We start from the raw sequence: 27,360 nt of genomic DNA, 5'->3' as shown, positions 1-27,360 counted from the left end.
TGCTATTTCTTCTTTCTAATGTTTTGTTTTATGTAACATTGAACTTTTTTAGTTGTTGACTAATATGAATTACAAGCGAAATAAACATTCCTTTGACAATCCAGTTTTGTACAAGTTACTTGCCCAGTTTATATACTAGATTTTACATTATGCAGCCTTTTGCACATTCATCTGTGCGCACATTTGGTCCCCAATCTATTTCTGAAAGTAAACGTAGTCCCCAATCTATCCAATTTTGCGTGAGAGTGTGCAATTGATGGATTTCATCCAATTTTCAAGAGAAATGAAGTTTTTCATTTTGGGTTACCTCTTGAGGTCTAACCGAATTACCAATTCAATCTTGAGATTTGGCCAAATGACAATCAGATCCTTGAAGGAACAAATGTGTTTCAGAAACCCCCTTAGAAAGAAAAGGTAGAAAATAGTAAAAGAAAATTTTACAAAAAAATAAAGTAAGAAATACTACAAAGTAAACAAATAAAGAACAATCACAACAAATTTCTATGCACAAAAGAAAAAAATGCACATCTTTTTGTCCAAAAAAAAAGAAATACATTAAAATTTTCAAAAAAAGGAACCAAAATGAGAGTTGCATGTTTGAAAAAAATATCACAAAATTTATCTAAATCTTCTTTGCACAGAAAAAGAAAAACAATTTTTTTAAGAAAACATTTTTTGAAATGAAAGAAATACTCTTACTCTCAAAAAATCAAAAAATTAGAAACAGACTATTTTTGACCAAAAATAGAATATACTATAAGCCTAGAAGAAACCCAGAACTACATCAAATCAAAATGGCAAAACTAGTCTAAAGCTTGACGAACGCCCTTAGATGGGTAAGAATCTTAGGAAATTTGAATTCAAGGTTGATGAAGGATTTTGGAGTTACGGGACTTTGGTTCTTAATTCATGAATCTTTGAACTCGTAGTCGGCGGCACAGACCCACCACTACCAGCAGTTGGAGAACCTTATTTAAATTAGCCATATATGGGTCATCCACGCCCCCTATGATCTATCATAGAATAGATTGCTCTTGGCTTGAGGATGGTGTCATGGACTTGGGTAGAAAACTCTCCCACTTCTCCATTTATGCATGTTTCAATGGCCACCGCATGGCCACCGCAACAGTGGTGCCAACACTGATCTCAAGAGGTAATGGCAGTGTGGAATAGGTTAGAGCTCAGAGTCAGCAACAACATCCAATTCAGATTTACTTGCAACATTTGAGCTAGTGTTGGTAGAGGGGGCATCTTGGGGCCATTTGATCGATGAATTTCCTTAAACTGCTATCACCTCGATTGTATCTGTAGAGGCAGCATCCCCGCCACCACCACCAGCTGCACCTCTAAGCTGTTGCAGCTGCCACTCTTTCTAGGGGAAACCACCCAGTTCACTATTTCTCCTCAAATTGGAAACACTATAATCCACCAAAAGAAAAATGGAAAGAAAGAAATTGAATATAACTCAAATTATACCGAGTACATGTGACTCTCCTAAATTAGAGAAACCATCTCAATTTTGAGTTGGTTGTAGCAGAGGGGACAGTGGTAGTGGCGATGGGAGTCAAACAGCTATCACCAAAGTTCAGCCCCATGCAGACAGAGTTGCTGCCTCTTTTCGCTACCGTGGTTGCTCTTCTGTAAAAATAGTCAAGAGTAGACAAGAAGTTAATTCTAAGGGGTGGTAAATGTAATTAATCCGAAACAAAATGCATGCAAGTCATGGCAAGTGACTTCTCGTGCGCCATCATTTCCATTAGAAATTAGACAAAATATGTCAATTGTCCACTTTCGAACAAAATTGAATAGATTGAGAACCACCTTTAATTTAAAAATTAGATTTAGGATGAAATGCTCGCATAGATGATAAATTGAGGATCAAAACTACAATTCTCCCATTTTATAAAATGGATAATTTCAAAAACCTCCCCTAAAATTTCTGACAATTTTACTGACGTCCCCTGAGGTTTTGACCACTTTTGGCACATTATCATTGACTTATTGGGTCCTCTATGCTATTAATTTTTCTAAAGTTGTCATCGATTTGACTTAAATAGGACAAACTTAAGAGTTTAGAGTGCAAAGTATCCAAAACTAAGAGTTTATTGCACATAGTGTTAAAAATTGAAATTTAGGGTGCAAAATGAAAAGGTGATACAAGCTTATGGTGCAAAGTGGAGTTTGTCCCTTTTACTAAATTTAAATTCACAAGCATTTCTTTATCTCTTGCACAGCTTTTGAGAAAATGTAAAATTGATATTAACATTGAAGGATGAAAATATAAAAGTGAGAAAGTTTTTGGTGCTCTAAGATGAAAACTTTTATTTTTTGTATAGGGATTTAGCATCAAATCATAAATTTGCCTTAAGAGGGTGAATTTTATTTTGTACCATTTAACTATGTTTCAATTTTTATTTAGGCCTTGAAATTATAAATTGAGTCTCTTTAGTTCTTAGGGTCTGTTTGGTTGGAAGTAAAATGTTTTCCTTGGGAAAATATTTTCCGTGGAAGTAATTTTCCATGAAAATCATTTCCCTTTCATCATTTTCAGGTGTTTGGTTAGCTTATTGAAAATATTTTCTTACTTCATTTTTCTGGTGTTTGTTTAACTTTTGAAATATTTTCACTTTTATCTCTATCTTTACTTTCTACACATTATAACTACATACTTCTTCCCATGCAAAATAAGAAAATTTATCTCATTGTTTAACTTTAAAAAATCTTGGAGAAAGGTATATATGAATAAAAAATATCTCCTTAAGCAAATAAATAAATTGCTGGCCATTTAGTGTCAAATATCAATCACATGCAATGCTTATTGTGACATATATCTTGCACTCTCACTGCTGAAAGTTTCTCTAGAAAAGAATGTCCCTATTATTCATAATTAATTACTAGCATAGGATGAGTAGGATGGGGTTTTTTTTCATTTTGAATATACTAGGGGGAGGGTTGGGTGGTACGGGGGAGGGAGTGTAAGGAAGAGGTTTTGGGTTCGAATCTTCCTGTTTACACTAAAAAAAAAAAGAACATACTGCAAGATGATTTCAGTAAGTTTGGAACATACTACAGGCAAGATGCATGCATTTCGGAAAACAACTTCAGGAAGTTGGGAAGGGAAGTTGTTTTCCATAAGATGAGTGAAAATATTTTACATAGGAAAATGTTTTCAGTAACTTTTGTGCAACCAAACACGGGAAATTAGGAAAATATTTTCCTGGAAAACATTTTCACCCGAAACAAACGGACCCTTAAACTATAAAATTATCCCACTTAAGTACAATCATTAACATAATCTCCAAAATTAATAGAATACTAGTCATTTGAAGAGCATGATTGCATGTTACAAGGGCATAGAAAGAAAATGAGACTGAATAACAACCTAAAAGAAATTTCAAAATTAGAAAATAACATAAGTTTAGGGTTTAAAATGTCTTAATTTAGAATTCAGGAAACAAAGTAGGAACCGGTGAAGTTTAGAGATTAAAATGCCATAATTTATAGTTTAGAAACAAAATGAGAATCAAGATTCAGTTGGAAGGTCCAAAATCCTTATACTATATAAGATTGAGTTTTGGTCAAAAAATAGGTTGAATTTCAACCGCAAGGTGGGGGCTTTTTGGAAATGTGAAATGTTGTGTATTGGTTTAAAAGTTTTAGGTACAAGTTAAGGAAACATATATTTGGGTATGTTTACTGAAATGACCCCATTTTAATACATTTAAAGTTGTCATTGATGAACCATCTGGGTATTGATGGAATGTGTAATTAATGTGCAACCGTTTTTGCATTTTGTACAGCTCATATATGCTTGTGTGTTGGTGTAATTACCGGAATATCCCTTAGCTACCAATAATTCTCTTTTTCAGCCACAGATAACCGTTTGAGATGTTGCTTTGTTTAAAACGTTTGAATGACAATCGGATTTAGGAAATGAGGCAACGATTTCTCTATCAATGATAGGATCCCATTTCTCTATCATTTATAATTTGCATTTATGAGCTACAAACGTTGGTCAGTTTATCCCCTTTTAGCTTCACGAGTTAAGTTTTCCCTTTTTGCCTTTATCTACAACAATTTGCCTCATCGTTTTTTCTTCCATCCGAATTCAACTCTGAAATTACCTATTATTTCGTTATTAATTACACCCAATTCAATTGCCGAACCGTTGGTATGTTAATGCCTAAATGGTTGATTATCAGTTTCTCCCTGTTCGCATTCTAGGATTGGGATAATTCTACCTGGTTTCGTACTAATCAGCTCAGAATGCTCTTCAGTCCCAGCTACTCCTGGTGACTCAGCGTGAGGTTAGATTTCACCCCCCTCCCAATTTTTCAGTTCCTCCCTTAATTTTATTGGTGTGTTCTTAGTATCTACAATTAGCGACTCTTATCACGTTACCTAACCCCAATTGGTCTGGATTTGTTATAATCTTATAGGTTTGGAGCAACAGCAAGTAAGAGCTCTCGGTGGGGATTCTGGAATAAGGTTAGTTTTCTGTGTTGCTCTGCCTTTCTGTATTATCAACGACCTTCAATTTGACACAGTTTTATTATAATGCTGTGTGAATTGATTGATTATATCGTTTATCTTTTCATACTAAGTTTTATTTCTTCTCACAATGTACTATTGTTTGTTCGACAAAAAAACCTCCTTCCCCACAGGCACCAGACACCAGACACCCATATTATCAACTTATTCTCCAAAAAGAATAACGTGAAAAACTACAGCAGACTACTTACTGGGAACAATTTATTTATTTTCTATTTACTTACCTAGGATTCATATAAAACCCAATCTAAAAAGTTTGGCCAAAAGTTAAGTGATTTTTTGACCTTCCTCAACTTCAACCCTACATAAAGAAGAAAAAAGTAGCATAAATTCTTCAAATTATAAGCACTTGAACCCATTATAAATTATCCTAATTGCCAGAAATATTTTTATTATAAATTAAAGGTCAAAATAACATAAGCCAACCAAGAACCCTGATGCAAAGTGTTTTCCACCTATTGTAGACATCACCAATTGCCAATAAATGTTTCTAAATAACCAGATTAATTGCAATATTAAGGAACTCAATGGATAAACCATTTTTGTACTTGTTTCACTAAAAGAAAATAACAATTGAGAGATTATATTAATTTCTTTGGCTAAAAATCCCAATTTCATTAGGGAATGTGTGAACAGCTACCGGTTTGGATGCAAAGCCAAAAGCAACAAAAATGCCATTTGAGTTGTCTAGCCAAAAAAGTGAACAGAAGGAAGAGGTTCCCGGAGAAGCTTGTGTACTCTTGTTCAGAATGAACTCCACGATGTCAAACTAATATTGCTTGTTAGCTTCAAAGGCCTCGTGATTTCAACGGCTACTAGAAGTATAGTTCAAAAGTTAGGTAGTGCGGTTAAAGAAGTGGCCAGAACCAAAGGCTCAAGCTGGTGGCACACACCCCACATGGCTGCTGCTTCCCTCGCTATTGCTGAACGTATCCCTTTGGTTGATTTCGTCCTCGAAGTTCGCGACTCAAGGGTAAGGCAGGGGGAAAAATCTGGCTTCTGGGTCCTTTTAATTGCAAACAAACTGTTTGCTGAAATATCTGAATGACTTGTCTCTTCTGTTTTTGCTGCTCTTTTGGTTTGTTTGTCCGCTGCCCTTGTACTTACGTTATGAGTTTCTGAATTTTAACGTTTGGGTTGTCATCTTTTGGTTGATTGACGTAGTAAATAGTAGAATACTGATGTTGATTTATGCATCAAGGAACGTCTGTATGCTTATGCTCATTTTATTTATTTATTTTTAAAGTATGTTTCTGCTTAGTTTGTTTATTTTTAATTGCTTTTTTCTTCTTTTTGGTTCTGATTTTTTTTTTTTGGTTTGTACGATTACTAGATTTCTTTGTCATCAGAATGCAGCCAACTCGGTGATTTATTGTCTTCTCCGAGGCGTGTCATAGCCTTGAACAAGACAGACCTTGCAAAACAATCAGATATGAAGGCGAGTATCTATCCTAATGGTAAAATTTGGTGGTAATCATGCAAGCTATGAATGTTGAACTCTCTGTTGCAGAATGCTAGATTTACATCACCCTTTTGGCTATCAAAAGATTCATTGTATGTTTAATAAAAGTTAATCATATGCATAACATAACAGTTATTAGGATATATTATCATAGAAGAATGACCAACATGGATTTGTGGACAATTTGAAGTTGTTCTAGGAGATTAGATAGAACCTGGAAAGTTTGATGTCTATGGTGAATGCTGCTTAATTTTACTTAATCTAACTGAAGCATTCATTGAAGTTCAGTATGATATGGTTCCACAATATTTGGTGAAATATCTTATGTAAGAAAGTTGATTAGTTGGCATGACTAATCAAATTTTTGTTAGGCAGAAGTTCTCAATCACTAGATGGTGAAGTGTTTACAAGACAGTTCATCCTAGGGTCTGATGATTGCTTCAATTGCTTGGTGATGAGAGATGTTTACCATGGATCATAATACTGACTATATAAGTAATTGGAGATTGTAATTCGGGACAACAGGAAGAAACTTTTTGAGACTGGTTAATACTTTTTTCTTGGTTGGCTACAATGAGTTGGCAGTGGCATCTGAAGAACTAGTACTTCAAAGTACAACATCTTCAATATATATTACGAGAAAGGGTATTGTCAGTTGACATTTTTATCTTATAGCAACCTTCAATATATTAGGCAAGGATGGGATTTGGGGGATCACATTTCCACTCATGTAGCATACTTGTGATTCTAAATACGAATACATCACTCTTAGTAGGATTTCCTTCATGGGAAGAAAATTTTGGCCTTTGGTTACTTATCTAGTTGATGCTGTTCGTCTGATTCATCATATTTGCAGTTATATGCATATAAACATCTGACATACTATCATTCAGGCATGGAGTAGGTACTTTAACCAACACAAGATTTATTAGTGAGGCATTGTAAACCAAGTTACTCATAAAGGGAACATTAGATGTGAGCTAATATATGCTCTGTAGATACAAAAGGTTTAGTCATACAATACCTTATGGCATTAATTTGAAAGTTTCTAGTGACAAGGTGTGAATGGGACTCTCATGGAAGTGTAAATAAGTAGGATGAGAGAAGATCTGTTCAAAAACTAAGAAATGTTATTTCATAGGAGTTTTAAAATACTAAGCCCAAAGTGAGCGCTTAAAAAGAGGAAAACAAGTACACATAGATTTTCTAAGGACAACCCACCTGCTTTATATGATTTCACTTTATGCATTAAGGTGTTCTAAGAACATTGCAGGCAAAATTACACCAACTTGGCGGTAAGGATATATGTATACTGTATACATATCTTTCTTTGCCAAGTACAATGCTTGAATTAAGGTGTTATGATGACATTCAAGTCAAAATTACATAATTTGTCAGAGGGATATAGTACATGACTTTTTTGTAAAGTAAAATCAATCAAACAAAAAAAAAAATTAAAATCAATCAAACTTTTTCAAGCAACCGGCTTATACAATTTTTATTGCTTTGATTCATTTGATTTGTAAGCTATCACAGCTATATCAGAGGATTTAATTTATGCATCCATGAATGATAATCGCCATGGGTTTTCACCTTTTGATGTGTGAACTATAACATGAAAACAATAGATTTTCACCTGAAGACATGAGACTGAAAAATGAAAAAGCTACAGAAGAGAGCTGTTTTTTTGTTCAAGCATTCAAGGTCCACGAGAACATTAAATTAAGGCATTCTAATCCAAGTTATATGCAAAGAATGTGACTTAGCTCGGATCTAGGCTTGGCAAGTGAATTCGCAGATCCTCAGTTAATGTATATTCATGTCATCTTGTCTTTAGAAAAATTTAGGTAATAAATTGGTAAAGTATTTAAAAAGTAGTCTTTGGCAAGTTTGATTAATATATGAAAAAGCATAATACGATAGTAATTTTAAGACTAATATTTAGAGAAGTCTCATAATTTACAAAAATACTTGATTAGGCTTTCGCGTTTCTTATTATGGGCATATAATGTCAAGATATTATATTCAATATGCAATTTCTACAAGTGTACAGGAATAGATTTAAAGTTAACAAATTTTGGGTGATTAAATTATTAGAAAATCTGTATTGAGGGTATTTAAGTCAGTTTTGAACAACTAACAATTAAGAGTCAGATTGCGTAAAATCATTGGATTGAAGCAAGAACAATGAATGGTGCAATAAGTTGGTGGTATAGATTGACTAGATTGAAAGGATGTATGGATTGAGAGGATAAGAAATCAATGATTAAAAAAATTACCAATTATGAATAGCAATAAAAAAATTAAATGCTATTTTTTTGGTTCATTTCCACACTGAATGTGCACGTATCATATTTTAATATACACATAGATATACACATAGACATGTGTATAGCTATTTATGTTGAACAATTAATCCAGTATCTCATCTAGAAAACTTTGGCTCATTAAAACAGTAATCATGACTACATCTTTGTCCTGCGCACCTTTGTCCGACAAATGAATGTGACATATATACACATATTTTTTTTTTCAAAGTTTGACCCAATTCAAGATAGACTTTGAAATCACAAGTGGTTTAAAAAGATACTTATAATTACTCATCCATGCAAAGGATTCTTATAATTACTCATCAGAGTGCAGGTTTTGAAATCACTGGTGACTTAAAAGGATGCTTATCAATTATAATTACTCATCAATAAAGGATACTTATAATTACTCATTAATGTATCCTTTTGGAATGAAACAGGGCAAGTTCCCAAATCACAGTTAGATTAAATGGATAATTATAATTACTCATCAATGTACAGGTTTCAAAATCACAATGGTGGTTTAAAAGAACACTTATAATTACTTGTCAATGCAAAGGACACTTATAATTACTCACCAATGCACCCTCTTAGAACAAAGCAGGATAGGTTCTGAAATCACAGGTGGTTTAAAAGGATTCGATTCTCATAGTTATTCATCAATGTACCCTTATTAGACAAAGTAGGACAAGTTCCCAAATCACAGGTGGCTTGAATGACAAGTGGTTTATTACTCATCAATGCACCAGTTCCAAAATCACAGGTTGCTTAAAAGGATATTTATAACTACTCATCAATGCAAAGGATATTTGTAATTACTCATTATTTACCCTTCCACTCTGAAATCACAGGTGACTTAAAAGGATACTTGAAATTACTAATTAATGCAATGAATACTTTTAATTGCTCATCAATGCACCCTTTTAAAACGAAGTAGGACATGTTCTCAAATCACAGGTAACTTAAAAGAATAGTAATAATTACTTATCAATGCACAGGTGAATTAAAAGGATACTTATAATGACTTATGCAAAGAATCTTTATAATTACTCATCAATGCACCCTTTTAGAATGAAGCAGGGTAAGCTCCGAAATCACAGACGGTTTAAATGGATACTTATACTTACTTGTCAAAGCACCCTTTTTGAATGAGTTCCCAAATCATGGGTGGTTTAAAAGAATATTTATAATTACGCGTCAATGCAAAAGTTTTGAAATCACAGGTAATTTAAAGGATATTTATATTACTCATAAATGCAAAGGATATTTATAATTACTCATCAATACAGCCTTTTAGAACAAAGCAGGACATCTTCCCAAATCACAGGTGGCTTGAAAGGATACTTATAATTGTTCATCAGTGCACAGATTTTGAAATCATAAGTGGCTTAAAAGGATACTTATAATTGTTCATCAGTGCACAGATTTTGAAACCATAAGTGGCTTAAAAGGATATGCACAAGACGCAAGACAAATAGAAATAGGCCGCAAAGCTGTCTCTGCTATGCCCTTTCCCTTATATATATAGAAATCCAAGCCTTCTCTTGACCCATATTACTTTCCTATGTTTCACCCCCATCATCTTTTGTGATTTCTGTCTTTTACTTCTCTGCATCCACATCCTTTTACATAAGACTTGAGAGAGAGACTGATGAGAGGGATGTGTGTGTGAGTTCTGTACTTTTTTCCTTTCACTTCTTCCCCTGAAAACCCAAGTTTAGTATCCTTTTCAGATTGCTGGTGGACCCTTTCGGAAAAAAAACCTCATTGCCAATTCACAAATCTTACTCCAGCTGATCTCATAATGGAGTACTGGGGCTTCATCTGCATGCTGATGATGGCTGTTTTTGGTGGTCTTATGGGATTGAAGTCCCTGCTGAAGAGCTTAAATCGGTGGCACTTTGAAGCTAAGTTGGGTGATAGGAGATTCTCTCTGCCACCCGGTGATCTGGGATGGCCTTTTATTGGCAGCATGTGGGCTTTCCTCAGAGCTTTCAAGTCCAGCAATCCTGATTCTTTCATCTCCAGTTTTGTCAACAGGTTCTCTCAGTTGTGTGTGTTTGTGTCTCTGTGTCTGCAACATTTGCTTACACTAAGCAAACGTAGCATAATTTTCTTTTGATTTCATGTTTTTATCAAATTTGTTCCTTTGTTAGCTTTTCTTTTTTCCCCTTTGCTCTTTATTTTTTCTGGTGGCCATGCAAAATTAACCCAATGAATGATCCAGATTTGGTCCTGTGGGACTTTACAAGACTATGATGTTTGGTAGCCCAAGCATCATTGTTACAACACCAGAAGCTTGCAAGAGAGTTTTAACAGATGATGAAGCATTCATGCCTGGATGGCCTAGTTCAACCCTGACACTTATGGGGAGAAAATCTTTCATTGGCATATCCGCCCAAGAGCACAAAAGATTGCGCAAATTAACAGCAGCACCAGTGAATGGACATGAGGCATTGTCCATTTACTTGAAGTACATTGAAGACAATGTTATAGTGGCTTTGGAGAAATGGGCAGGAATGGGACAAATTGAGTTTTTAACTCAACTTCGAAAACTTACATTCAGGATAATTACACATATTTTCCTGGGTTCAGAGAGTGAGCAAGTAATGGAAGCCTTAGAAAGGGAGTATACTGTACTCAACCATGGTGTTAGAGCAATGTCTATTAACGTTCCTGGATTTGCTTACTATAATGCTCTCAAGGTGAGCTTTGTTCATCATTCTTATATTCATTTCACAACTTATTCCAGTGGAAATGAAATGGTACAATACTCATTTAACGGTGCTATGGCATTTGATTTTAAGTTGAGGAATAAATGTAGTACCTTGATTGCCAGGATTATACTTTTGGGATTATAAACTGTGACTCAAATAAGTGATCTGAAATGTTCAGGCACGGAAAAGGCTTGTGGCTATATTTCAATCTGTTGTGACTGAGCGAAGGGCAAGGGGAGAGGAAAATTCAACTGCTGAGAAAAGGGATATGATGGACGCGCTGATGGATGCTGTAGATGATAAAGGTAGAAAATTGGATGATGAAGAAATTATTGATGTTCTAGTAATGTATCTAAATGCAGGCCATGAATCATCTGGCCATGTTTCAATGTGGGCTACTCTATTTCTGCAGAAGAACCCTGAAGTCCTTCAGAAAGCAAAGGTAAGAAATCATACTCATCACCTTTGCTCTGTATTTCTTGATCAATGTGATCTACCTTCTACTCATGGATGCCACTAGCTAAGAACGAGTTTAGTCTACTAAATGTGATGATGCTTGGGAGTGAAAAAATGGACAAAGAGTTCAAGATTCTGGCTAATTAGGGTTCTCAAGGATTTGAGGACCACCGTTTGCCTAAAGTATTGGACTTACTTGCAGGCTGAGCAAGAGGCAATTGTTAAGAACAGGCCACCGGGCCAAGTAGGTTTGACTCTGAAAGAAATTCGACAAATGGACTATCTTTCAAAGGTAGCTGAATTTCTTAACGTCTCATAAATTTGCAATCTTCAAGCATGCACCTGAGTTTGCTGATGAAATTTTCTTGCTCCAAAATCTTGAAGGTCATTGATGAAACACTACGTGTAGTTACCTTCTCATTTGTGGTATTCAGAGAAGCACAGAAAGACATCAATATCTCTGGTAAGTTCAGTAATCCTTGATTTTCATATATGAGGATGACATCCCAGAAACCAATGCAAAAGCGCATATACATGAAGTAATTTCTTGAAAGACGTTTTTCTGTGTTTTCTTCTCTTCACAGAAAATGATTTTGCTCAAATGGTGCAGATGGAAAACTAGCTATTATGCTTATTGGATAATCTTGCAAATAAAAACCTGCAAGAAGCAACCTATTTGTTATGTTTATAAAAATGTGCTAACTGCAGGATTCTCGTTTCCTTCAGGTTTTACAATTCCAAAAGGGTGGAAAGCATTAGTCTGGTTTAGGAACGTTCATTTTGATCCTGAATTGTATCCCGAGCCAAAGAAATTTGATCCTGACAGATGGGATGTAAGTTATAACTGTTCTATAGTCCTCTGCTCTGCTCCTTGTATCTATTTTTAATGTATAATTTCTTCTCTTCGCTTCCTGGCTATCTCTATCAAGCAAGAATTATTATCTTTTAACTTTTTATTTCCTCAAATACGGATTACTGCTTTTTCTTGTGACGCAATAATGATTTTATCTAGAAACTGAGAGAAGATAATCAAGAAAATTAACAGATGCTATATTCATTTTCCAGGGTCTTACAGCTAAAGCAGGAAGTTTTCTTCCTTTCGGGGCTGGAGCCAGAACTTGTCCCGGAAATGATCTTGCAAAGCTCGAAATTTCTATTTTCCTTCACTATTTTCTCCTTGACTATGAGTGAGCAACCTGGCTTCCATCCCTTACTTGCACTTCTTAGCTTAAAATTCCTTTCAAACTGTAGAATAACATTCAGAAAAGATGTATGATTGACAAGGCAAGTGCATAAACACTGGTTTCTTAAGTAGTTGCTAGTACCATTCACAAATCAAACCTGTATTAGAAATTACGTTCATTTTCATGGAGAAAAGATTGAAATTGCTAATTCAATCCCTTGGTGTTTTCAGAAAACAAAATACATAAGGCACATTTTTATTGATTATGTTGGCCCTTTGTCTTGCAGGCTAGAAAGGCAGAATCCTTCGTGCCCATTAATCTATTTACCTCATCAGAGGCCTATAGATAATTGTTTGGGAAGAGTCAGAAGGGTCTCACCTTCAAGTGTGCGAAAAAAGGAGGACTGAACTCTCCTCTATTTCAGTGAAATCTTTGGCATGCTTAAGTTCGTAAGACGTATCTAGATAGATTGTGTGGCCTTTGTACCCAATGTACTAGTTCTATATTCAGAAAAAAACAATCTTAATAAAATTTTAGCCATTGGCCTAGCAATTCATTATTTGTTTTAGCCAGAGGACCATGAAGATATCGATTATGTTGTATGATCTCGGGGGTTTTTTTTTTTTTTGGGCGAAGGGAAAGAATATCACAGGAATAGTTGCTTTCGTGATCCCTTATACACATCTCTGTGTTACTTAACCTTTCAGCACAATTGTCGTACATAAGTATTAGTCTGCAGAGATTCAGAAATTGCTTAAGGAATGGCGTTTCTCATAATTCAGCACAAAAGCAATCAAAAGCATGACATCAAGTTCCATAAGGTAAGCCTAGTACGCCATGTTTGTCCAGAAGTAATCTATTGAAGTTGAAAACAATACGAGGTTGACATAAATATTTTGGCAACAACAAGATCATGGTACACGCTATTTACCAACATACACATAGCAAAACCAAAAAAAAAAGGCGCGGAAATAGCTGCAAATGCTCTCGTAATGCATTTGATTTCAGTCATTAGGACTAATGAACTCTTCTAAAATTGTGAAGGGATAAATCTTTTAAACATTGGCATGTTTAGCAAACTTTTAGTGAGGACAGATTTCACTTTGCGCTTTCGAACTTGTATTACTTTTTCATTTTATGCTCTAAATTTCAATTTTAGACACTTTGCATCCTAAATTCTTAATTTTGGATACTTTGTATCCTAAACTCTTAATTTTGTCCAATTTCAGTCCAATAAATGACTATGCTAGCAAAATTAATTAAATAAAGAGTGGTGAAAATTAATGATAATCTACCATTTTGTTCTAACTGCAATCCCTTAACCTTTTTGGCGATTTTTAGTACATTATTTTTTATTTATAAAGTGTCAATTACTATTATTGTTAACAAAATTAAAGAGATAAAAGACATCACAAATTAATGACAATATATTATTTAATTTCTGTTATGATACCCTTGGTACCTTTTGACTACTTTTGGCACATTATCATTGATTTATTGGGTCTTCTATGTTGTTAATTTTGCTAAAGTTGTCATTGATTTGACTTAAATAAGTCAAACTTGAGAATTTACAGTGTAAAGTATCCAAAACTAAGAGTTTAGGGTGCAAAGTATCTGAAATTGAAATTTAGGATGCAAAGTGAAAAAGTGATACAAGTTTGTGGATGCAAATTGGAATTTGTCCTTTTAGTAAATTTAAATTCACAAGCATTTCTTTATGCATACCTTTTGAGAAAATGTAAAATTGATATTAAAATTGGAGGATGAAAATGTAAAAGTGAGAAATTTCTTGGTGCTTTAAGATGAAAACTTTTACTATTTTTATAGGGTTTAGCATCAAATCATAAATTTGCCATCAAAGGGTGAATTTTATTTTGTACGATTCAACTATGTTTCAATTTTTATTTCAGTTTTGTAATTATAAATTGGAACTTTTTAGTTCCTAAACTATAAAAATTATCCCACTTAAGTACAATCATTAACAGAATCTCCAAAACTAATAGAATACTAGTCACTTGAGCTGCATGATTGCATATCACAAAAACGTAGCAAGAAAATTAGATTAAACAATAATCTCAAAAATCTCAAAATTAAAAAATAACATAAGTTTAGGGTTTAAAATGTCTCAATTTATGGTTCAGAGAACCAAGTAGGAACTAACCACCTTGTGGCCACCATTAAGGCTTAGTGGGGTGAAAGGCAAGGTTATTGCCAAGTATGTGGCTCTCCAAATCCAGACGGGTGTGTAGTGTACCCGTCTGGTCCAATAGTGATTCAGTCTCTGTCGGCCCCTCCATAGGCCCAGTTGAATCGCATAGACTTAGTTGAGTTTCCCTAGAATAGATTAGAGTAAGAGTAGAAGTGGAAATAATATAGAATAGACTATTACCGACTGTGAAAAAAAAAAAAAAAAAAAAAAAAGTAGGAACCGGTGAAGTTTAGATATTAAAATGCCACAGTTTAGAGTTCAGGGGCCAAAATGAGAATCAGGATTCAGTTGGTGGGTGCATAATAAAACAAAAAAAACAAAAACAAAAAAAGAACTGAAGGAAGAGGATCCCAGAGAAGCCTGCGTACCATTGTTGAAGATGACTCCACGATGACAAACTAATTTTGCTTGTTAGCATCAAAGGCCTCATGGGTTCAACGGCTACTAGAAGTATAGTTCAAAAGTTAGGTAGTGCGGTTAAAGAAGTGGCCAGAACCAAATGCTCAAGCTGGTGGTACACACCCCACATGGCTGCTGCTTCCAGCGCTATTGCTGAACGTATCCCTTTTGGTTGATTTCGTCCTCGAAGTTCGCGATGCAAGGGTAAGGCACGGGGAAAAATCTGGCTTCTGGTTCCTTTTAATTGCAAACAAACTGTTTGCTAAAATATCTGAGTGACTGCTCTCTTTCTTGTTCCTTTGCCCTTGTATTCACGTTGTGAGTTTCTGAATTTTAAGTTCTGGGGACGCAGTAAATATTGAAATACTGATGTTGATTTATGTATTAAGATACGTCCGTATGCTTCTGCTTAGTTTGGTTTTTTTCTTCAATTGCGTTTTATTTCCTATTTGGTTCTGAAAATTTTTCTGGGTATGATTCGTAGATTCCTTTGTCATCAGAATGCAGCCAACTCGGTGATTTGTTGTCTTCTTCGAGGCGCATCATTGTCTTGAACAAGATAGACCTTGCAAAACAATCAGCTATGAAGGTGAGTATCTATCCTCATAGTAGAACTTGTGGGTCATCATGCAGATTCGATATGAATGTCGAACTCTTTGTTGCAGAATGCTGGATTTAAATCACCCTTTTGGCTATCAAAAGATTTGTTGTATGTTTTCTTAAAGTTAATCATGTGCATAACATAAATATTATTAGGATATATTATCATAGAAGAATGTATAACAGGAATAATGGAAAATCTAAAGTTATTCTGGGAGATTAAGATGGAAGCTGGAAAGTTTGATGTCTATGTTGAATGCTTGATTTTACTTAATCTAACTGAAATGTTCATTGAACTTCAGTGTGATTTGGCTCCACATATTTTGGTGAATTTGGCATGATTAATCAAATATTTTGTTGGGCAAAAGTTCTCAATTACTAGATATTGAAGAGTGTACAAGACAGTTCCTCCTAAGACCTGTTGATTGCTTCAATTGTTTGGTGATGAGAGATATTTACCATGGATGGAAGTAATTGGAGATTGTAATTTGGGACAGTAGGAAGGATACTTTTGAGATCAGTTAAAACTTCTTCCTTGGTTACAGTGAGTTGGCAGTGGCATCTGAAGAACTAATGCTTCAAAGTACTACATCTTCAATATGTATCATGCAGAAGGGTATTGTAGGTCGACATCTTTATCTTATAGCAAACTTCAATATATTTGACAAGGAAAGGGATTGGGGCATGAGATTTTCACTCATGTAGCATACTTGCAAGTCTAAGTATGAATACATCACTCTTAGCAGCATTTCCTTCATTGGAAGAAAATTTTGGCCTTTGAGTATTTATCTACTTGATCCTGTTCATCTGATTCATCATATTTGCAGTTATATGGATATAAACATCTGACATACTATCATTCAGGAGTGGACCGAGTATTTCAACCAAGAAAGGTCTCTTGCTTTCGGAGTCAATGCGCATAATAAGGAAAACATCAGAGAGGTAATTCTAGAAGCTGTTCTCACACAGTATAGTTGTTATACTAGCTGACTTATTACTGAAATAAATGCATTCCATCTCGATTAATTTTATCTAATAGAAATGATTTAATTATCGCCAGTGTGGGTCCTGTTTACTTGTCTGACGAATTATTAAGGGTAAACTGGTTACAGCCAGAAATATGATATCACAACACTAAAAATTGATCTCCTTGACGCTATATTAATTGGAAGTAATAAAAGTTATATCTATGAAGATTAGTGTTATTTTAATCTTTTAAGTGGTGAAGTGGTTTACATCTTCTAATTAGCAAAACTTAGTAAGCATGATATATTCTTTGTTTTCTCAAGTTAAATTGTTCTTTTATATCATAAATATTGATCATAGACAGGGTACACTATCCTCGCCTAGTACAAAGATAATCCTGTGGCATCCTCCGTTGATGAGGATATCTATGCAGAAAACAAACTATACAAATCCTGAGAAAACTAGGAGATAATTGCCATTTAAAGGCTATATCTTTTTTCTTTTTGATCCATCCAGTGAGCAACAAAGCATCTTTTAACATAATATACACACCTTCTGATTTTCATACTGGTGGGCCACTTGTGTTCATCTGTTTTTCAGAAGTGTCACTTTGAAAGCTCTAGGATATTCAATTGTTCCACTTATTTTAAGTTTTCTTTATTATTCCATGTGATCTCATGTTTGACAAAGCTCTTGCTCATTTCCATTAAAGACTATATCATTCATTTCAAGATTTGTGACTGACAATTTGTTGTTACCTTTGTGCTTAGGTGGTAATATTTTCTGTTGATAATCTTCTATCTTCTTTATATATATTGGATTCATCACCAATTTTAACATCTTACAGTTCCTCAACTTTCTGCAAGCTAGAGCTAGAGAACTTCTGAAGACAGGTCACTCCGGTGAAACGATAATTCTAATGCTTGTTGGAATACCTAATGTAGGCAAGTCTGCCCTCGCCAATGCACTGCACCAAGTTGGAAGGATAAGCACTCTAGGTCAGTTGATCCTTACTGTACTTTTCATAATACTATTAGTCTTTTTGGTATGGTATCCATAGCTTCAATAAATATTTCATTTTCTTTCTTTCATTTTCTTTTTTCTGTAGATGATATTCATTTTTTTTTGTTGCTTCTAACCTGATGATATGTTGTTGATTTAAGAGAAAGGGAAGTCAAAGCATGCCTCCGTGAGTCCACAACCAGGGGAGACAAAAAATATAAGCAGCTTAAAGGTGCAAAACTTTCTCTTTAATATGTGCTCTATTTCAACTTGGGAATCTAGCAAAGTTGCACATTTTTATACATTGTTAGTCATCGTACTTGCATGCACAAGCTGAAATCAGAAATTTCAAATTTCGTAATTGCTGCTGTTATTTCATGCAAAAACTTCATTGCGTTACCAGTAAGCTGAGTAAGCTCAAGATTTGTGGGGCATAATAACCTTTTTTGGAGATCTTGATTTAGCTATTCTCCCTTAAGCCAACTATCATCTATCTGAGCAAATTAATCAATAATCAGACCCCCCAAAACTTAAGTTTGTCTGGTTGTTATGTTTTTCTATCATCAGTTTGCTTAATTTATCACTTCTCATTTTTGAAGCATTTGCTGAAATTTCACTGCAAGCCATCATCTGTATCTTAAGAGTCCCCTTGCATGCTAATGATTGTACACCTCCAAAAAATCTCTGTTTCCATTTTGTCCCCTTTCTGTTTTCAGTCTTCATGCTTTTTGCTTTTGGCTTTTTGTTATTATTCATGAGGTTTTTTGCATTCAGATTGCCAGTCATCCGAATATCTATGTCTTGGACACTCCTGGTATCTTGCCTCCAGAGATTTTTGGTGACGAACTGTGCTCTAAACTAGCTTAATAGGTAGAAATGCTAACTGTACAGTTTTTATTCATTCTTGTTCTGAGAACTTTCTTTTGGCCTTGGTTTACATGTGAAAAACTCTCTTTAGCTGTTGCAGGTATGTACCTTAACTATTCAGTCAAGGCCATTGAGAACAAAATTAAAGTTTCCAGTAAATTGTACTGACATGTGTTTCCAATGCATAGGAGCTATCAGGGACTGCATTGTTGGGAAAAATGATTTAGCTCATTACTTTCTTGCCGTTCTTAATTTGAGCCAAGAATATAAGAAATGGTCGAAGTTTTCTGCCATGGAGAATGTTAGATCATCAATTTATCAGGAAGAGGAGCTTTCTGAGAGCTCTCACATGGACAAGAGGCAATATGCAACTGATCACACACAGGTATTTTGTAAATGGGTGCTTCACTGTTCCTTGGGATTGGCTTTGGCCTTTCGAAGTATTCTTTCAAACAGAAGCAGGTCTTTGAGAATGTGTGCTTGTTTCAATCGAGACAAATTCATGAATTGTATTCTGTTGCAAGTTTGATAAGATAATAAATCTTCTCATATAAATGTGCCTCACACAAAAAAAAAAGGGAATAGTTTTTAATGAAGGTTGCTTAAGAGTTAGCTTTACCATTAAAGAACTTACAGAGGTAGACATTAGTACCACAAGATGCAAGAGCTATTAAAACAGTAGGAAAAGAAAACAGAAAAGAAAAAACAGGACAAATCATCAGGAGACTGCCTAGAGTTACTTGCATAAGTTAGTTTTATTAGCCTAAATTCCTACGTAATCACGTCTAACTATGTATTAGGAAACTTCTAGGTCTGGTGTTGCATTTATGTAAAATTTTCCTTCCTGTGTGATGGTTTCCATGTTTTGACTAACAAACTTCAGCTGTGTGATATTGGTAAGAATTTGGTGGTACTAAGAGGTGTGGTTTACATTAAATGCCTACTCTACCTGGGGCATGGAAACAAAATTAATTCAGTCAAACTCTCCAGTGGGATTAACCGTGAGAGATTATTCTGGACTTGCCTATTTTCTTCCTTCATTTCTGTTGATACAGGAGCTTTGAAACAGTTGATCGAATTTATTATAATAGGTTCATAACGAAAGCTTGCATGATTCAACTAATCTATAGTTGTTAAATTCTGTTCTGTTGCCTTTTCATGTGATAACCCTAAAGCACATATACGTTCGGTTCAAAGGAGAAGGACCATTTTAGGATTTTTCTTCTGTCTCCTCCTGATTCTGGTGGCCAGAATGGTATGTAGTTCAAATACGTAGTGAACAACTAAAAGCTTTAAATATAACTGACAGTATTCATAGTTCAAAAGGAATGCTGAATATTAAAATCTACGGGTAAGGGAAACAGAAAATTTTATGCTTATTGTGGATAGGGACTACACTTCTTGAGGAGCTTATCCGTCCTTTGTGAGTCTTTCTGCTATATGCACTCAATCAAACAACTGAAGTTTAAAGACTTGTGATAAGAACAATAATGAAAGTTAGGGCCATCAGATTCCTTTTTTGTTTAGCTTGTGACTACATTATTGATAATGGCATTCATAACCATTTATGCAGGATTTCATTGTAAATGATGTTCGGCGAACTCTTTTTGAAGCTGTTTCAACTTTCAGCGGAGATCTGGAAAATGATAAGTATTTGGAACAGCTCATTGAAGTAGAGTCCAGAATGTTACGAAATGCCTTTCGTATTACTCAATCTGGAGCGGATGGTCATACTAAATTTGCTATTAAATTATTGGATCTGTGTCGCACAGGAAGGCTTGGTCATTATGTTTTAGATGATATTCCAAGGATTTCCTGAGAATATAAACCTGGCCATCTTTTTCTTGCACTTTTTATTTTTCACTTTTCTTGAAAGCCAAGGTGTATAATGTTTCCGCGGTGCTCAAATCATGCACGCAAAAAAAAAGAAGAAAAAAGCATACTGTATCAATGTTTTAGTGAATTGCAGATTGAAATAGTGGCACCCTTAAAAGAATTCAAAAGAATTCAAAAGAAAAGTGAAGTCAACCATGGGCACCTTATGTACATAGTCTCCACGAACTATATGTGAGTCAGGTGCCTAAGATTTGTCAATATTAAGGTATTAGGGAACAAAGCCAAGTTCCCTATGATAACACAGAAGAGGTTTTTGCATCTGTATCATCCTGCAGCTCAAGGCTTTTGACCTTGGCCTCTCTTTGTTTTTCAGAGGTCTGGTCTCAGATAAGGCTACCTACCCAGTAGAAGACTACCCTTACGGTAGGCTTGAATGATGGCATAACTCTTACCATCCTTTCCGTTCATAGCAATTGCAACCGTTTGACCTAAAACACTGTCGAAATTGTACAATACGGAAAACAGGAGTTTTAACAATTCTAATAGATCATCAAGAGCTTTAAACATTTCCTTACAACATCAGCACAGATGATTTGTACGAGATAATCTTAACATCACATCAGCACAGATGATTTGTGGTACAAAAAGTGGTGAGAAATTAGGATATTCTAATGTAGGAATTTCACGAAAGAGAAAAACAAATTTAAACTGTTAACTACATACTCCTTGAGGAGGAAACTGCAAAACCTCTTTGTTTCGAGAAAAAATAAAAGTTTTCTTCTAACTTAATACTTATTTATCACAAACTAATACTATTAGAGCATAAAATGTCACTCACATGCCAAAATGTAGGGATTAATTAATATGTGTGGTGCATCCACAAACAAAATATGATTTTTATATGTTGTTCATGATGTTTCTTTAGATCTCCTCACTTGGATCTTACATATCAAGAGTGTTAAGCTGAATAATCAATAACCATTCATAATGAGGTCAATTAAGTTCCTCATAGTTGGCAACATATTAAACCAAGAATAAGGAGAAAGTTTCTTCACTAGGAGTGAAATGAAGATTATTGAATGAAACAAAAAAAGATTAAAAAATCTGATTGACATCTTGAAGTGATTTTATTTCACTATTTGATACTTTCAATATCTGTGAGTTTACAATTGGCGATTATGCAAACTTTATATTGCTTCTATAATAATATTGATGATCTTGAGAACCTAAATCTATATAGAGATTCATCACTGCCCTTTCTTCTATTTATGTTGTCAAAAGGTATAAAATTATTGTATTCACTAGCAAATCCAGTGACTTATTTTTTTTTAAGTTAACAATACTCAACAAAATTTGTATACATTCTTCAATATAGTGATGTTACAAGTGCTAAACTTTTTCTTTGAGATAATGTAGTGCAATACTCAATAGAGCTATAAAAGTCAAAGCTCACTAACAATGCTAAACATATCAATTATTATTCAAAAAATACATGTATACGCAGGCTTTTAAGAAAAATGGTATATAATTCAAATAATCTCGAAAGTAGCAAGATTTTACTTTTATTGTAACTATAGTATAAACTCATTAGTTTTTTGGCTTAAATATTGGGATAAAATTATATTTAAGATGACAAAGTAGTCAAATAAAGCTCATTCTTCTTTTTTTTTTTTCTTTTTTTTGGGAGATTCATTGTCATACACAATATAGACACACGGTAAACATAAAGCAATCATGTAAGGGTTTTGTAGTTCACTAAAGTAAAAAAAAAAAAATAGGAGAAAAAATGTCTCTCTGTTAGAACAACAAACCCTTTCTACTATATCATCTTAAGGAATGAGAACTTGAAGGAAAGATTTGTTTTATCATTAATTTCAAACATTCCATGCTTATGCAAATAGTGTCCATTGATCAAATTCGAACCAAACAGGAAGTATCATGGAAGTACAATGCAACATAAATCATAGTCAAATTAAGTCAAAGTTCATCAGTAAACAAGCACGTACCTTGCCCTCTCCTTGGGCTTGAACAACATTTTTCAACCTCACTTCCTGCTGAAGAATCTTTTCTTTCTCTTGATTAATCAGACTTTTTATCTTGCTAATGTGTTTTTCTGAGCTTTCTATCTTTTCAAGGCCTTCCTTTTCGTTTTTCACAGCCTGTTTCAGATTCTTCATTGATTCTGATTCATTCAATTTAATGTTAGTGAGCTCTACTCGAAGTCTAAGATTTTCAGCCTGAACTTTTTCCAATTCTTCATAGAGCCTGTTGAGCTGACCAGTTGTGGTTCTTCCACCTTTTTCTTTCTTTAACATCCTTTAAGACATAGAAGTTGTGAGTTCCTCTTTCTCCTTAGCTAGTTGATCACTCTTTTCTTTCTCCGAACTTAGCTTAATTAACTCATGAGTATGACTAACCATATTCGCTTTCGCTTCCCCTCTTTTATTCAGTACCCAATTTATTCTATCTTCAAGTTGTTGCTCATGACTTCGTATGAGTTCTTCCATGCTGAAAATAATTTCATTTATTTGCTCTTCAGAATAATTTCTTAGTCTTGTAAATAATTTTTCTACTAGCTTTTCTTTAGAGTGCTTAGAATCACAGTTTTCCCCTTCTTTCTCATGTCCCAATTCAAATTTGATACCTGAGATATCAGTTTGCTTGCTGTTTTCTTTGGATTTATAAGGATTAGATTTCTACTTTTTCTTCTTGTGCTTTCCTTTCCTAGTGCTAGCCATCAATGCAGATTAAGCTGCAAGAAGAAAAATGAAAGGGCCACTACATTCATTAGTTGCAATAATATATAAGATGTCATTGAAAAATCGGGAAAAAGCAAAAAGAGAAAGAATTATGCATGGAAATTAACATGACAATAATGTTACCGCATTTTAGAAATCAGGTCTGACATTATCTGACGTGCGGAAGACAATACAAGAAAATGAAAAAAACGATTTCCTTAGTATTCTTCACCATCTTTTGTTTTCTAATTTTGAGTAAGTCCACTTATTAAGCCCACATGTAGAGAATCAATGTATGTCAATATAGCTCTTCAAATGAACAAAAATATTCAAAATAGTAATAATAACACAAGTTCGAAAACCCTCTTTAAGGAAAAAGAATCAAAAACTAATTTGCTTTTGATTTTGGTTCATTTCCTTATTTTTCTTTCCTTGGGTTGCTTTTGATTTAGAATTGCCAAAAAAAAAATAAAAACAAGAAAGAATCTAACTAGTAAATGAGTCTAAATGCAATATACAAAAATGACATTGAAATACAGTGAAATGTTGAAAAGATGATCACCTCATGATTCACGTTAAAATGTGGAGAGAACTGAACAGTTGTCGGTTATAGCAAAAGAAAGATGAAGATATTTATATAAAATTTATGTGTAGAGAGAGAGAGAGAGAGAGAGAGAGAGAGAGAGAGACTCAAGTCAATTTGAGTTAACAAAGTAGAAGTAGTGCCCTTTTGGAAATTGAGAAGATTGAGTGAAAGAGAGAGTGATGAGTAGGTTTGAAATGCCTTTTTGGAAATCAAGAAGAGTGAGTGAAATATAAAGTAATGAATAGAATTGAAATGTCTTTTTGAAATCGAAAAGTGTGAGAGAAAGGGAGAGTGATGTGTAGGATTGAAATATCTTTTTGGATATTAAGAAGAGTGAGCGAAAGAGAAACTGGTGAGTAAAATTGAATAGGTGTGAAAGAGGGTAGGACAATTGTTAGATATGAGCATCCAAATAATGTACGTCATTATTGGACCTGCAATACAAAGTTTAACAATATAGGATGCTTAATCTTGATGGATAAGTGTGAACGATAATAGAACACAAAATTGTAGTTACGAAAATTCACAATTTAGTTTGTAATTAATTACAAGATATTCTCATTTGACTTAGACTTTTCAAAGCTAATTATGGGAACTAATTATAGAGATTAATCAAAACCAACTAAAACTATATTTATTGATTTGAGGGATTTTTCTATTTAGGTTATTAAAATATATAAAATGAAAGTGTAAACATAATAAAAAAACATAAAAAACTGGTACATCAAAATCAAAATCTATAAGCTAGTTAAATAATAAACCAAAATAAGCCCTAAAGTATATTATATCATTCAAGAACAATTTCATTGATAACTATACTGCCTCTCTTTGAGCGAAATGGGTTGAGCGAGAAAGTGAGCGAATAGGTTGATTAGCAAGAAATTCAGTAAAAATTGGGCATCGAAAGAAGTGATGGAGGATGAGAATTAGTATTAGGTCATAGAAGAAAAAGATTTTTTATATATAAATGTGATTCAAAAATCTTAGTATTAAAGATAATGATGAACTATTAATTGGACTTCAATTTTTATACCTCTTTCCCAACTATGAAATATATTTCCAAAAATAAATGAATGATAATCTATTGCTTTATCAATTTATTATTTATTTTTAGTCAACACCTTTGAGAATAGGATAAATTTTGACAATATGAGAAAATGATAAACATAAATAGGTACTCCCATTTATTTCTTCTGTATTTGGTTTTTTCTTCAGATTGCATAAGTTCTACATTGTTTAATCCTTTTTCACTAAGTTTTGCTATCAAAATATAAATAACTTGCTAAATCGTGTAATAAAACAATAATACACATAACAAGATATTGGAAACAAACATGCCTAATTAAAATTTGTTAAAATAGTTGCTTTATCATTTATTATTAGTTAAACTAGTCAACAATTCAATCCTCATCCAAACAACTAAAGTAGAACCTTTTTTTCACTACCTCGTGCAATTAAGGAAGAGCCAATGTAATATCAAAGTTGTTGTCAAAGAAGATGTCATACAATTTTTTTTTTCTTTTTAGCTGCCATACAAAATTATCAAAGAAGTAGCTTACATGAAGGCATCTAGTCTTAGAAGAGATCTTACTTGGCATGTTTTAATAAATTAACAATATTTCTTGCAAAATTTCACAACTAGTAACTAGGTCCACTCTGAACCCGAGATATTGTTTGATAACTTCAAAGCACCATGAAATAAACCTGAAGCAGATAGGCTCAATTTTGCTGATAATCAGCTTCTAGAGAAAGAAGACAAATACTATCGTTCCTGCGGCTGCATGGATGTCCAATTGTACATAAAGTTGTGATCGCATCACTTGTCTAGTACTCGAAAAATAACCCTGCTTCTCCGGCGGGGCCTAGGCATATGCACGTTAGACTTTTATTATTATTTTTTAGAACAACAAAAATCCAGTAAATTTACAGCACATTTTCATGGAAACAAGAATCATGCCAAATGTTCAAAGATAAGATTAGTATGCAACCAATAATATCAAACTTCAACAGAATAAAATTTAAATAAGAGAATACAAATTTTTTTAAAAAATATTTTAAAAACTTGGATTTGATAGCTAATGCAAAAATAATAAGTGCAAGAGGTGATGCATATCTGTCTTATATGCACAATGCATATCCCAAACTCCAGCTCATTGGTAGTGAAACACACACACACGCACACACTTTTTCTCTCTCTCTTTCAGAGTTACATCTAACATTCCATTGCCAAATAACCATTTCTCGATGTAAATGCATGAGTTTTTAACTTTTGATTTGGTACCGCAGTAGATTTATATACAACAAATGACTCAAGAATGAAGTTAAGATCCTAGCAAGTGCTAGTAGATTCTTCTTGTTCTAAACCCTATCACATCTAAGGTCTATTCTTCTTGTTCTCCAAATGGAGACAAATGAAAAATTTCCGTGGTATGTTAAGCATCGATCTTCCATTGCTTCTCTATGTTGATTTTCAAAAAATTCTCTTGATATAATTATTTCTTGATCAATTAGATAGAAGATAGTATAAATCTTGGAAGTTTTAGAGAAGTTTCCTTGAAGGATTAAGTTGACATTTATTCAATCAGTCCACACATTAGATTTTTTTTAATATTGATCCTCTCTTGTCCCCCCTAAAATTTGATAATATTCCTTTAAATCCAACAATTGCCTCTCGAAAGTGTTAAAACCTTTTGCAATTTCTCTAACCAGTTCTAATGGAACATTGAAACAATATATATTACACAATGCTATTTTTTTTCTTTCTAATGTTTTGTTTTATGTAACATTGAACTTTTTTAGATGTTAAATAATAAGAATTACAAGCAAAATAAACATTCCTTTGACAATCCAGTTCTGTACAAATTACTAGCCTAGTTTATATACTAGATTTTTACATTTTGAAGTCTTTTGCACATTTTAAAGTCCTATACAATTTTATAAGAGAGAATTATTGTTGATAAGTGTATATTTTATGTGTTTTAAATATTTTTTATTATTTAGTTTTGGTGTGTTTCATGTTTTTAGCTAATTAACTAAGTTTCTAGTGAAAATATGCATTTTATGATTTAAAGTGTAAAAATTACATTTCTATGAATTTTAATGGTGAAAACTTCATGTTTTTGTAGGTTTAAGGATTCAATCATCAAACGGCATGAATTCGGAAGATAATTGGATGATTGATGATGGTTTTGAAGTGATAAAAAAGAATATGAAGTGCAAGAGATGAAATGCAATTAAAGGAAGTTTTCCAACTTTGATACCTTGTGGTATTTTGACTATATCTTAAGTTACAAGTATTGGATTGAGGTGATTCATATACCATTTTGAAGTAAGAGATAGATCTACAATTGGTATGAAGAGATCCAAGTCTAGTTTAGTCATTTTACTAGGCAAAAAGTTTAAATACAGAAGTGCAATTTTATTGTCGAAAGTTGAAATAGAGTTTTGACAGTGAAGGGTATTTTGGTCATTTATCAAT

General features: G+C 33.7%; 2 protein-coding genes across 2 annotated transcripts; both read left to right on the top strand.

Annotated features, from left to right (window-relative positions):
- Window positions 1-1,053: 1,053 nt before the first annotated feature.
- LOC113759376 (DAR GTPase 2, mitochondrial-like) lies at window positions 1,054-20,591 on the top strand. The gene is made up of 9 exons (XM_027301941.1): window positions 1,054-1,153; window positions 5,259-5,524; window positions 15,772-15,876; window positions 16,752-16,829; window positions 17,701-17,851; window positions 18,017-18,087; window positions 18,630-18,718; window positions 18,903-19,107; window positions 20,296-20,591. The coding sequence occupies exons 1-9, from the start codon at window positions 1,054-1,056 to the stop codon at window positions 20,539-20,541; spliced, it is 1,311 nt and encodes a 436-aa protein (XP_027157742.1). The 3' UTR covers window positions 20,542-20,591.
- LOC113762675 (ent-kaurenoic acid oxidase 1-like) lies at window positions 10,060-13,284 on the top strand. Its single transcript, XM_027306231.1, has 8 exons — window positions 10,060-10,362; window positions 10,550-11,027; window positions 11,218-11,481; window positions 11,698-11,787; window positions 11,880-11,958; window positions 12,222-12,328; window positions 12,561-12,682; window positions 12,966-13,284. The coding sequence occupies exons 1-8, from the start codon at window positions 10,127-10,129 to the stop codon at window positions 13,084-13,086; spliced, it is 1,497 nt and encodes a 498-aa protein (XP_027162032.1). The 5' UTR covers window positions 10,060-10,126; the 3' UTR covers window positions 13,087-13,284.
- Window positions 20,592-27,360: the final 6,769 nt, after the last annotated feature.

Source organism: Coffea eugenioides, chromosome 2, assembly GCF_003713205.1.
Source record: "Coffea eugenioides isolate CCC68of chromosome 2, Ceug_1.0, whole genome shotgun sequence".
NCBI lineage: Eukaryota > Viridiplantae > Streptophyta > Magnoliopsida > Gentianales > Rubiaceae > Coffea > Coffea eugenioides.
The sequence above is the reverse complement of the archived record's forward strand: the minus strand, read 5'-3'. Positions and strand labels throughout refer to the sequence as shown.

Bases quoted from the DNA above. Each gene is read 5' to 3' on its own strand.
- LOC113759376 (XM_027301941.1), top strand. From the start codon at position 1,054: ATGGACTTGGGTAGAAAACTCTCCCACTTCTCCATTTATGCATGTTTC. The intron at 16,830-17,700 runs GTAATTCTAGAA...AACATCTTACAG, and splicing joins ATAAGGAAAACATCAGAGAG to TTCCTCAACTTTCTGCAAGC. The intron at 18,088-18,629 runs GTGCAAAACTTT...TTTTGCATTCAG, and splicing joins AAAATATAAGCAGCTTAAAG to ATTGCCAGTCATCCGAATAT.
- LOC113762675 (XM_027306231.1), top strand. From the start codon at position 10,127: ATGGAGTACTGGGGCTTCATCTGCATGCTGATGATGGCTGTTTTTGGT. The intron at 10,363-10,549 runs GTTCTCTCAGTT...TGAATGATCCAG, and splicing joins ATCTCCAGTTTTGTCAACAG to ATTTGGTCCTGTGGGACTTT. The intron at 11,788-11,879 runs GTAGCTGAATTT...AAAATCTTGAAG, and splicing joins AAATGGACTATCTTTCAAAG to GTCATTGATGAAACACTACG.